The sequence below is a fragment of the Bombus vosnesenskii genome, unplaced genomic scaffold, assembly GCF_011952255.1.
Source record: "Bombus vosnesenskii isolate JDL3184/JDL3185 unplaced genomic scaffold, Bvos_JDL3184-5_v1.1 scf7180000013398, whole genome shotgun sequence".
NCBI classification, from domain to species: domain Eukaryota; kingdom Metazoa; phylum Arthropoda; class Insecta; order Hymenoptera; family Apidae; genus Bombus; species Bombus vosnesenskii.
In genome coordinates this window covers 895,830-907,930 of record NW_022883023.1, presented here as the reverse complement: position 1 = coordinate 907,930, position 12,101 = coordinate 895,830, and the positions used below count along the sequence as shown (strand labels likewise).

Genomic DNA, 12,101 nt, shown 5'->3' with positions numbered 1-12,101 from the left:
CGGTACGCTTGCTTAGTCTTACCCCGCCTTGCCTCGTTGCGCCTCGCTAAATGCTCCTACCTCTTCGGTTTACCTCGCGTCACATCGCGTCGCGTTGTTTGTTCTTGGAAACGGCGACCGGCGGACTTGCAAGGTAGAGCATGATTCACGAATACCGGGGACGGCCAGTCCTTCCTGCACGCCCCTCGTACACGTCCGCCTAGAAAGTCGTGGTCGTTGCCGGTCGTTGCGGCTGTTCCCGCTAATACCCCGTAATATCCCGTAATACGTCGATGACTAAGCCAATTTCGCGAGCAGAGTTCCTTCGACAACGGGCAACCTACGCGCACCATCGCCGTAACGCGCGTCGTTGCGAGTTACGAAGGATTCGCGCTATTTTCGAGGAATCTCTGCCGATGGAAAATCCTCAACTATATAACGCCGATTCTCGGCACCGTTACACGCTATTCGTTACGAATCGCCTGGAATATCGTTCATTCTTCGTCACTGACAAATCCTTCCAGATGGTATCGTACTTGATCACTGTCGTGATTATCGTCGGTGTTCACGTCATCGGTATCGGTATTGACATCAGAATCGACAATGGCATTGGCATTGGCACCGATACCAACACGAACGTTACCGCCTCCGCTCGGATATCCTCAGCCGACACGAGAGCGCCGATGAATCGCGCGTTAAAAATAAAGAAGCCCCATACTGGTGTTTCCCGTTCGCGTCCAACGAACTTGAGAGACGACGCGGCTCGAGACACCAACCGTTCCCAAGACCAAACGAGCGAATGTCCCGCGAATAACCTTCGAAACCGTACTTCCGGATTTTTCTCAACCAAATTCTTTGCCGCTATGTCATCGTAGCGTGTAAAAGACGTAGGAATCCGTTTTAACGATCTCTCTCGTTTTAACCGGCTCTTTCTCTCTCTCTCTCTCTCTTTCTCCCTCCCTTTCTCTCCCTCTTCTCTTGGTCCAGTCTTTGACCGAATCTTCGAATCGAATCGTTTGAATCTGACGTTCAGTAACGGGAAACACGTGAACGTTTGAAAAGCGCAGCAAGTTAGCGAAGGCTAATCGCACCACGTGGGAACGAGAGAACGCGACGGGCGGGTTAAGCGAATACCATCGTTTGATGGTGCACGATGGGTCTTCTCGAAAGTCGATGCGTTTTCGATTACCACGCATACCCGTGGTTTCTAGAGCTTCCCATACTATCTTTCGCGCACCAAGGATACGGTGCATCGCAGCACGGGGTGCACCAAGGAATTCTCCCTCGACTCGAAATCTTTGCTTTGCAAAGTATCGTTATTCGCTCTGGAATTTCTTCAACCCGTTTCTCGAACGTTCTACTTAGAAATCGATAACGTAATGTTTAAAACTTCAATGGGAATTGTGTGTTTAAGATTATGCGAAAGTTTAGGACGATAAGAGTATTAGGCGCTGACGTAAACGGCCCATAGTGCATCGAGCATAGAGGGTTGATTCGTCATCGCTGATAGTAGTATCTGCCAAGATCGTAAAACAAAGAGAGATTTTGCGATTGTATAACGAGAATTCTTTATTTGACGAATATTAAACAAAGACTAGTCGCAAAGAACGCATAAATTATTATATTATATCGACCACCGAGTCTCGCGCTGACGACTCTTCGTTCCTTTGGAATACGAAATGGTAAAGAGCGGTACTCGATCGAGCGAATCGAAGCAAAGAAATGGCTAAACATATAAGCGGCGAGAGCTAAGGGTAAAACGAGGGCGCGTGCTAGAAATCGAGCAAGAGGAAACAAAAACGAAAGGAAGAAAAGAAAAGCGTAGTAAACGCAAGAATTTTATGACTGTTCCGGTCGATACGACAATTTCCAGCTTGTCCCAACTTTTCCCTCTTTTTCCCTGTCTTAGTCAGCTCTTTTCTCGGAACTCACGATCGCTGGATTTTCTATTCGATCAACATTAGTCCTACTTTCGCGCCGATCCCTGATCCTATCGATTATACCGCGAACTTTCTTCGAAATTCGAAGCTTGAAAGTCACGAGTCGTACAATCGATGAAAAGGAACGAAACGCGAACACGTCGCTCATCGTTATTCCCCGTTATTCATTCGCTCCTGCACGCTACAATTTTCTCCGTTCTTCCACCGCTTTGCTTAACCGATCCCGTTCTCTTCGACTCGACTCGGCATCGACTACTTCTCTTTCATCGCGCTTTCTTCCAATCGAGTTTCGTCGGGAACGGACAAAAGCGAAGCGGATTGCGTATCAAGCTAGCGACTAAGGGATAAGTACAGTATCGTCCGATCCATTGTACTATCGTTATCGCAGACAGGAAAGCTCGTCGACAGCACGATGCCCGATGGTTGGAAGCAGGTAAACGATAGCCGGTAATCGGTCGCGGACTAATCGTTTGTCCATGCGTAACACGCACGGCGCGAAAATCTAAGATTTCCATTTTCACCATTCTAATACACCTGGGATGTACTTGTCGATCAGTTTCTCGTAATAGGGCCACAATTTCTCGATGTCCGGGACTTCGCCGCTCTTCGTGTACAGATCGTATTTACTGAAACGCAATAGTCAAACGGTTAGTCAGAGCGTATCATTCATCTTTCTTCTTTTTATATATATTTTGGAAGACGATAAAATCGACGGTTGCCTGATACGTATTTATCAAAGACACTAAATTATTCGAGGAACTGATATTAACATTCCGCGTATATTATATTCTACCATTTTTTCCTTCTTATTTCTTTTGTTTTTTGTTTCCTTTTTTCATTAGTTTCAGTCTTTTTGAAGAAAGAAGAGAAACGCGGTGATTGAATATGGATACTCGCTTAAAGTCGTTGATCCACTTCAGCATCTCCATATCTTCGTTGGTGCAAAAGTGCATGTAGTCGCCACCCGCGTGCCATGGATAAAACGAATGATAACGAATCATAGCCAAAGCCTGCTTCGGTAGTTTGGTATTGTTGTGCACCAGGACGCGATACAAGTATTCGTCGTGACCCCAGGACATCAGTAACTTGTCGATGCCGCACTTTGGTTTGTACATGCCGTATTTCGTGCTGAAGCGAAACGTGAAAAATGTTTTACCACGATCTTTCTCCGAGGAGTGAACCAGTTCTCTTCGATACTTACTTGTATCGAGCGTCTCTACCGTCCGGATTATCTTCGAAGCTAGTTGCCCTGTAGACGATAGAATCGGCCCAAGCGCATCCCACGGGAAACGTGTCACCCACGACTGCCCATTGCGGTTCCCCGTAAAACGCCATTATCTAAATCAGAGGAATTTAGCATTTACTTAAGAGAGAAGTATTTTATTTAAAGAATACGGTCTCAAGTACGAAATAACTAATTCCTTGCCATTTTTTAGGATGGTTTCTAATCTACAGAAGCTCCAAGATACGTTACCTTGCCCAAGTCGTGAATCAACCCGGTCAAGTGGTACCAATCCATGTCAGGATGTTCCTTTCTGATAGATTCTGCAGTTTGGAAAGCGTGAACGATATTTGGCAAACTGGTGTCCGGATCGCTCTCGTCCACCAAGTCGTTCAACTTGATCAACGATTCCTTTATAGTCATCTTGGCCTTGTCGAATCGCAGCCATTCTTTCATGCGAGCTGAAATGTAAGAGTCGTAAGATTACGAATACGATTCATCGGATGATTATTCCCTTCTTTTCGTTCCCGTTGTTCGAAATTACTCGTTCGTTATCTATTCGCTACTTGTTTCGGAATAGCTCGCAATTGAAAACTTGATCGGCAAACACGCGACATGAAAGCAAAACTTAGGCGCACTTAGGATACCGATTATAAATATTAGGACATCCGTTAATATACAAGTATCTTTTGCTTAGTAATTGAATTAGCTACTACATTTATTTTATTATAAATCCATTATTTCATTCGTATCGCGTGTACTTTATAGTCTAAAACGCTGAACAAAATAAGATAAAGTAAAACTGCATAGAATTTTCCATTGTACGTAACGAATAGGTGTCCTGATACTTACGTCAGTGCACGTACATGCATGTACATTACTATGTATTACTCACACTTTACAAACTCGACGGTTTGATTAGCGTGCATCTTTTCGTAGGTTTGTCGAACCCGCTCCTTCACCGGGTCGGTCGGATCCTCGGAGAAATCCCTGAACTCGCCCTCCAGTTTTCCCGCGTAAACATTCTCTGGTCGATACTTGTCCGAAGGATCCAGGATGGTTTGCCTTTGCGGCTGTGCCTGTCGTCATATATCAATCACACTTAATATTTTTTGTTTTTTCCTCGCTTCCCTCTATTTGATTTCGAAAACAGTAAACACCGAGGTCGTTGCCTACGTTCCGATCGATGTCAGAGGACTCCTTTGAAAGGAGGATTCGTAATTCAAATTTAGAGCAAAGGAGAAGCACGTTTGCCTCCAAATTTCGTGAAAGTCGATCGTGATTCGTGTTCATCGACATCGTCTTTTTTTTTCGTAGGGTTTATCTTCCGTTGCACACCGTACACCGTACATCGACAACCGAAAAATTTTGTACCGCAACGAACGACACGGAAGTCAAAAAGGAGACGTCCCGGAGAAAGAGAAATGGAAAATTGCGTTCGATTACCGTGGCGACGATTAAAGATCAAGACGATCGATCATCGAGGCAAATTCGATCGAAGAAGCTAACGATCATCGTTACTACTCGATTCATCGTCTCCTGTTAATACTTACGAGCGTTTTAGCCGACATCTGTCTATGCGGCTATGTTCCAACTGGTATTGAGTATGCAACACCGACTAACTAGTCCCATGCGACCGAGTTAACTTATAAATCTGAGGCAATTCAACCCTTGACCTCTGCTTCATCAAAGTATGGTCACGTGCGTAATGCCCGATACGCGTTATCTCGATCCCATACATTCGTATATGTTTTTAAACAGACGAACCCACAAAATAAAAAGCATTTCGTGGAATTTAGCAATTTTGCAGTAGTGCATTCTACGGATCTCCCCATTTCGAACTCCTCGTCCAATCAATCTATCTATCTCTTCCGTACCGTTCACAGTACCAACCCATCTCTCTGTCTGTCTCTCTCTCTCCCTTCTTCTCCTCTCCATGCCTCGCGAATAATATTTTATTTTACTGTCCTTTCGTTGTCAGCGTTCCAGCTTGGAAAGTTTTTAACTTCGCTCACGTAATATTCTGGTGCCATTGATATTCGATTCACTGGATAAAGCCGATTTTTTGTCGTCATTTTTTCTTAACGTTCTTTCTCCCCTTTCACCCGTATCTTTCCCTTTTTGCTGGAATTCGTTTCGCGATGAAACTAAGGATACTAATTCGGATGAAAATCAAAGTGCAGTTTCCTTTCTTTTATCCCATTATTCTCTCTTTTTCGTTCGAATTCCTGTTACCAAAGAGATATTATTTTGGATGAAAACAAACATTTGCATTTTTCTTGTCTTCTTCCAATTCTCTTTCTTCCTTTCTTTCGTAAGCGAGTCCTTTTTACCAAAGGGACGCTATTTTCTTATACTATTTTACTTTAATATACTTCTCCTTCTCTTTTTATTAACGGTCTTCTTATCAAAGGAGCATTATTTTGGACGAAAATAAAACTGTACTTCGCGATTCGAATCGATCCATGACGTTATATAATTAACAAAGCATACAATTGGACGTAATCGCGTGAAAAGCGACGCATAAAGATATCGTGCGGGCTCGTGAATGGCATTCTTTATATTATGATAAAGATGTTTCGAACTGTACCAGGAACGGTACGAAAAAGTCGCGTAACGATATTTTTCTATTGGCTAGTGAAAAGACAGTCTATTTCATCAACGATTAAGTCTTTCTTGAAATTACAAGGACGAGAAGGAGGACCAGAAGGAAGAGAAAGAGGATGAAGAGGAGGAAGAAGAGGAGAAAAAACAGAGGTTACTCTGTTAGCCTGTAACGATATAGACCCTGAATTCTTTTGACTGGAAATCGAAGAAATGAAATTGGTGCTTAACACTTTTGGATTACAAATTAGTACTGAACGATTTACCTCGTGGTACACGTTTCTACTTTCGATCGAGTTTGCGCGTCTACGAATTATCGGGCACTTTCAGTCATTTTCTATCCACTCGTATTCTTCTAACATTGGAAAATATCTCAAGTTTGAAGAAAATACGAAGAAAGTCGTTACTGATACGCGATTTCTTGTTAAACGTTTCCTTAAAATATCAAAAGTCTTTGATTTGTTGAAATCGAAATTGACATATAAAAGTTTGAGAGCCGCGGCAGGATTAAAAGTAACAACGTTGTTGCTCTCGCACTACGTTGTTGACTTTTCGAGAAAACACAAGGAAAATTGCATTTTGAACGAGTACAGTTGGCACAGTTATGCGACAGCATCGTTAAACAGGTGTTTGTTGGTATTTTATTCTTTGTTTGTTTCGACGGCACACGTGCCTTCTGCGGACGTAGTTCAAGCGACGCGTTCTCGATTTATTAAACTCAATTAGACGACGATTGATTTGGCGCAAAAGGAAATAAATCCTCGGGGCAGTTTATATGCGATCGGTGTTAAATGCATAACACATCGATGCTATTTTCATATCACAAATTATCGAGGAAGAACGACTGGCTTACTTATTTAGCCGATAGAAACGTTCAACGACTATGCAGGGAAGCGGCGAGCAAATGGATGAAGGAGAAGACAAAGAGTGGAAAGAACTCGGAATAGATTACTGTTTGACATCTGTGAATGCTTCTCTCGTAGTAACACTGAATCGATTGATGCCGCGCGTATGCCGAATCATGGAATATTTTAAATCGATAACCTTTGGTATTACGCAAATGATATATTTTCAAAGTTAAATATTTTTCCTTCAAATATCTAGAAACGGAAAAAAAAGAAAATACGAAGCGAGTTGCCAACAGTGTTTCCGCTTTTCCTTACATCAGACTGACGAAACTGTGACGGCAATCGACGTTTGCCGCGATGACGGCATCTACTTTGACATTCTTTCGCATAATGGCAAACTCTTATTATATAATCGGTTTTATTTTGCTCTTAGCATCTTCGTTCTTTCTCTATCCGCCCTCTTTCCCACTGTTTTTATAATCTACGAAAATTGATGTAAAACAAATTTAGCTCGTTTCGAACGACATTCGATAAATTTCTGTATTCTCGATACGTTTATTCTTATTTACAATTTTTATCGCAACCAGCTCCAAAATATTCGAGTGTAATTTGATTTACGAGTAATCGGGCAAAGGAAAAGCAATAAATAAATTACGGCTGGTCATATACAATCTTGGCAAAACCTTTTTATTCTTCAATCTTTCCTTATTTTCGTTTTTTCTTGGACAGTGGTCGTATTAAAATTATCACCGACACTTTAATTACCGATGCACGAAACTACGTATACATATGTACTCGCATATTTACATCTCGTATGCGTGCACTTATATATACGCGTATGTAAATGTACACTTGTAAGGTATACATCTCCGCTTGTCGATAATACGCGAATATGAGGACAACACGTTTTCAGGATGAACACGAATCCGAGTACGAGGAGTTGCTTCCCTTTCGTCGCGCACTGTGATGATGTCTTCGAGATGATGTTTGCGACGGTGACCTATGCTTGGACGAAGACTTCTTGCTCTTCTTGGATCTATGCGACCGAGAACTGCTCGGACTGTCGTGGTTGCTGTGACAAACAAACGATTGCGAGAGAAACAGAGGAAGAGAGTATAAAAGAGAGAGCGAAGAAAAGAGATCGATTACAGATAATCGAAGCGGTGGTTTTGGCTGTATTTACGAATAGGCATAGATAAACTGTCACTACGTTGTACGCAGTATTAGACGTGATAATCGATCGAAAAAGTCGCGTACCTTCTGTGAGAACTTTTCTTCTTTTTGTGTTTCTTGTGAAATTTTTGTCTATCTGTGTAACTTCGACTTCCACTTGGACTCCTCGATCGCGGTCTAGATCTTTTACCGGTCAAGTCTGCGCTCTTCAGCCTGTCCATCAAAGAGTTTCCACCGGTGGTCCTTAAGTCGCAAGAGGACTTTGCGTCCTCCAACGACGGCGAGGGAGATGGCGACGGGACGGAGTGCACTTCGTCCGAGTCGTCTTTCCTCGTTCCTACTTGATTCGCGACAGTCGCTACGGTACCACTACCTTTCGGTAAACCGGAGCTCTGTATTTGACTTAAAAACGCTGCCGCTTTCTTTTTCCTTTCCAATTGAAGCTGCCTCTCTCTCGAAGTAGCAGCCAGTTTGTCACGTGCTGCAGCAACTAGCTTATCCTTAATCCTATCTTCGGCCTGCTTGTGCCTAATCTCCTTTTGACAGTCTTCCAGAATCTCGTCCGTAAGGTCCACTAACTCCTTTTCCTCGTTTTTCCACTTTTTTTCCGACTTCCACGCTCCACTGCTATCTTTGTCAACTGAAATCCCGACACCGATTAGCGAATTCTGTTCGTTCGAATCTTGTGGCGAGCTTGGTTTTGAATTTCCATCTTTGCTCTCGGCTTCCATTTCATCGTCACTCTCTTCCAACGGCAGTGCATTTCGCTTTTCGATCACCCCGGTATCCCCGTCCTTTGGCTTTTTTATCGAAAACGAAACTGTCGTCACTTGTTTCACTCCTTCTGTGTTCGACGCCGTCGTCGTCGTCGATGTCGTAGTTGTTTCTTTCATCCTGGGCTCACACTTCTTTTTCGCTTGTATCATCTTCACTCTTTTCTGTACTTCCTCCATTCTTTGTTGCTTCTTCTGCAATTCCTCCAGTTTCTTCTGCTTTTCTTCTTGCGGCTCCTGTTTCTGTAATAGCTCTTCCTCTGTCAATACTTTCGGGTTTACCGCACCTTCGTATATTGTCAATTTGTGCGCATAATAACCGTGGTACTGATGCGATAATTCGAGAAAATTGAATCTCGGATCTCCTTTGTTTTTAACGATCGCTTCGAAATCTCTACCGTTCTTCGCCACGTAACTCGCCATTTTATCTATAATTATTTGTACGTCCGCCGGTGGAACGATAAATGAAGGTCTACTTAATTGTTTCTGAGATGTGGATCCGTATGGTACCAATTGTGGCTGTGACTCATTCGTTGTAATTTGTGTCGTCGACATTTCATTCGTAGATGTTAATAAGTTCGGTACAGCCATTTGTAATGGTGATTGTATCTGCCCGTTTGGTCCGTATATTACTGGACCATGAGAGTATTGTACAGGTGTGGCAGCCGTTGTAGCCGTTGCAGTTATCGCAGTAACCGAAGTTGAATAAGGGTTATAATTCTATAAAGAATAACAGAGGGTGCTCGTTACATCGTGTTTCGCTTTAACCATGTTTCTGTTTGTCATATTTTGCGATCCGAATCTCTTACCTGTCCTGGCACAGGATGATAATATCCTGTGCTAGTTGTTGATTGAACCGTGGATTCGCGATGTAGCGGTGGTGCTTTCGAAGGCGGTGGTTTTCCGGTTATTTTATTTACAAGCATCGAATAAGCACAGTCTGCTGATGGTTTGTACTGTATACTTGGAATACTGGGAGCCTGCAAACAACGACGAATTTGAGATTGATTTGTAGTCGAGCCAAGTTTACGAGAACTGCACGAACATCGAAACACACAATCTACGACTCGTACGTACGAAACGTATTCGGCATAGAACGCATTAACTGCAAGTTACATACCGCTTCTATTTTAGTTAAGGACGACGCCAAGCTCGGATGAAGATACGGTTCATCGTCTTGATCGGATGATCCTTCTTCGTGTTCTATCATTAAAAAGAATACAAGTTAATAAAACGTTGAGTTGTATACCGGCTTACTAATACTTCCTATGAATTATAGAGATTAACATGGATTAACAAATGTAACATAGAAATACTTACAGATGGAAAAGCTAAGTAGAATCAAAGTAGATGTGGGTAAATAAATCCTGCTTTAAATCTCTTGGATTATTTTAACACGACATAATAATGTCAACATTCGAGAATGTTGCGATAAGATGATCTCTTAAATAAAACAATATGCGTACCGGATTCTTCTTTCTCCGGCTGCTTTTCAGGATTATACTTTCCAGTCTTGATCGCATCCAGTATATATCTATAATATTGATGAAGTCGTCCGTCTATCGACAAGAAGGAAAATTGTGGATTATTCGCCTGCTTCGCTTTAATTAGAATCTCCATTTGGCCACCTTGACGACTTATAAATAGCGCCGTTTTTGTTATGATGGCATTCAATTTTTGTGTTTCTGGCTGTTAAGAAGCAACAACAATAACAATAAGCATGATGAACATAAATATGAATTATATATATATAAACACATCTATTGCTGTTTGTTTACCAACCAGTGAAATACCCTCTGGAATTTCCAAATCAGGCGGTGGAACGAAAGTTTGATCCTCCTCCTGGGAACCCTCAGACTGTTTTGGACTTTGTGAATCATCGCACGCGATCTTTGATCCGTTCCCTTCCTCGTTGTAGTCATATGCTACTTGAGTGTATGTGTTCTCTGAATCCAGAGCTTGATGTAGCCTCTTTATTTCTTCCTCTGAAAGACGACCATATATATTTTGTTGTTGATTTCATGCACTAATAGTAAATACGAATGTACCATATATGCGATCCACTTACCATGATGCACAGCATCTTCCATTTCATTATTGTAGAGAGACCGATACCGCTCTTCGTCGCATAATTGCTCCACTTTCAGTTCATCCTCGGTCAGGATCGTTCGATGATCGAAACCACCTGTCGGTGGTTCGTATATCCGTAAGTCCCCCAGAGCACCTCGTCCATCGTACCTATACACATACATAAATTGATTTAAACGTAGAAGAGATGTTATGTGTTTCAGATAGCAATTTGCTCGATTGCGGCATCTGAAAATTGTGTCACGAAGCAAACCCTGTTTCAGTCAACCTCAAAATTTCTCTGAAATAGAATATAGTTATACCACACACGTCCCGTTTATATCACTTTACAAAATAATAACGACAACGATACAATAACAACGACAACAATTCGATTTCAAATGCTCTATTCATTCGAACTATTTGTTACTATTTATAGACATCGCGGAAACTTCCGTAATCAATCCAAAAAGTTGAGTAAAAGGTATTACTCTTTTTTACTTATTATTAACGGACAACGAATGACATTACGCTAGAGTTTCTCTTGTTTCGCGAATGTATAATCGTTTGCATTGAGCATCGTTCAATTCGATCTTGTACAGATCCAGAAGCAGAGGCGAATAACAGGAACCGCGTTGTGCGTCTATGTAGGTAGATACACTCGATTCTAAAACGCTAAAATACATACCATGCTGAACGATTATAGTACCTACAATCGTCAGCTGCCGTTTGTCTCTCTACGCTGTGTCTCACCTTGCTGCTGCGCCGTCGGTCAGCCACAAAACACCAACGTGATGAGACCACGTTGCTCTACGGCCGTGCAAAGCGCGTATATATCGCGCTTCCACACCGCCTGTTCACAGCCAAGACACCTGCAGAAACCTTAAACAGTCTCCAGATTGCTTATCCGTACGTTAACCGTTTATCGTTGAATTTTTCCAACTGCTGCACTTTGCTTAGTTTCGATTGATATCATTCTTCTAAAGGTTACATGTACGGTGCATTTATGCAAGAATAAATATCCTAGATGATAAATTTGTCTAGGTTAGGGAAACGGACCTGTCTATTTTCAATGTGCTATCGCCCATCCATGGTATCAAATGCTTTCCTTGATCAATCATTTTCGCCTTGTCATCATCTCGAAATAATTTGCAGCTATATCCAAACACCAACAGCTCCTGCGGTTCCTCTTCTCCATTTTTTTTACGCAGAATCCCCGAATCTACCATCCAACGCTGACTTTTCGATGTCGCCATTTTCTATCCACTGATACTACTTGCGTTCCACCTTGTACATTGTACATGTCAAGAAATAGCCAATAAACATGAAGTTGGCTGCGAGATTAGAACGTTGCCTAAACGTACCATCATAATTTTCAACTCTTTCGTCCTTAAATCTGAAGACCTGTGGCTCTCTTTAGCGTGAATATATTGCATGATGCAACAGCGTATCCGAGGCAACGAATAGAAATTATTTAACAAATTTATTAACTAAA

At 42.1% G+C, this 12,101-nt stretch overlaps 2 protein-coding genes across 3 annotated transcripts; both read right to left on the bottom strand.

Moving 5' to 3' along the window:
* Window positions 1-1,522: 1,522 nt before the first annotated feature.
* Window positions 1,523-4,840, bottom strand: LOC117237723 (inositol oxygenase). The gene is made up of 6 exons (XM_033502011.1): window positions 4,695-4,840; window positions 4,037-4,220; window positions 3,394-3,602; window positions 3,121-3,257; window positions 2,817-3,047; window positions 1,523-2,545 (listed from the first exon to the last, which is right to left on the bottom strand). Exons 1-6 carry the CDS (start codon window positions 4,710-4,712, stop codon window positions 2,437-2,439), a joined length of 888 nt encoding a protein of 295 aa, XP_033357902.1. The 5' UTR covers window positions 4,713-4,840; the 3' UTR covers window positions 1,523-2,436.
* Window positions 4,841-7,254: 2,414 nt separating this feature from the next.
* Window positions 7,255-11,918, bottom strand: LOC117237716 (splicing factor, suppressor of white-apricot homolog). 2 transcript variants are annotated; one of them, XM_033501996.1, is made up of 8 exons: window positions 11,666-11,918; window positions 10,608-10,777; window positions 10,322-10,524; window positions 10,006-10,228; window positions 9,660-9,742; window positions 9,349-9,519; window positions 7,851-9,259; window positions 7,255-7,665 (listed from the first exon to the last, which is right to left on the bottom strand). In XM_033501996.1, exons 1-8 carry the CDS (start codon window positions 11,860-11,862, stop codon window positions 7,503-7,505), a joined length of 2,619 nt encoding a protein of 872 aa, XP_033357887.1. In that variant the 5' UTR covers window positions 11,863-11,918; the 3' UTR covers window positions 7,255-7,502. The 2 variants fall into 2 exon arrangements, with proteins under 2 accessions (XP_033357887.1, XP_033357888.1); XM_033501997.1 differs by having other exon boundaries at window positions 11,360-11,809.
* Between the last annotated feature and the right edge of the window lie 183 nt (window positions 11,919-12,101).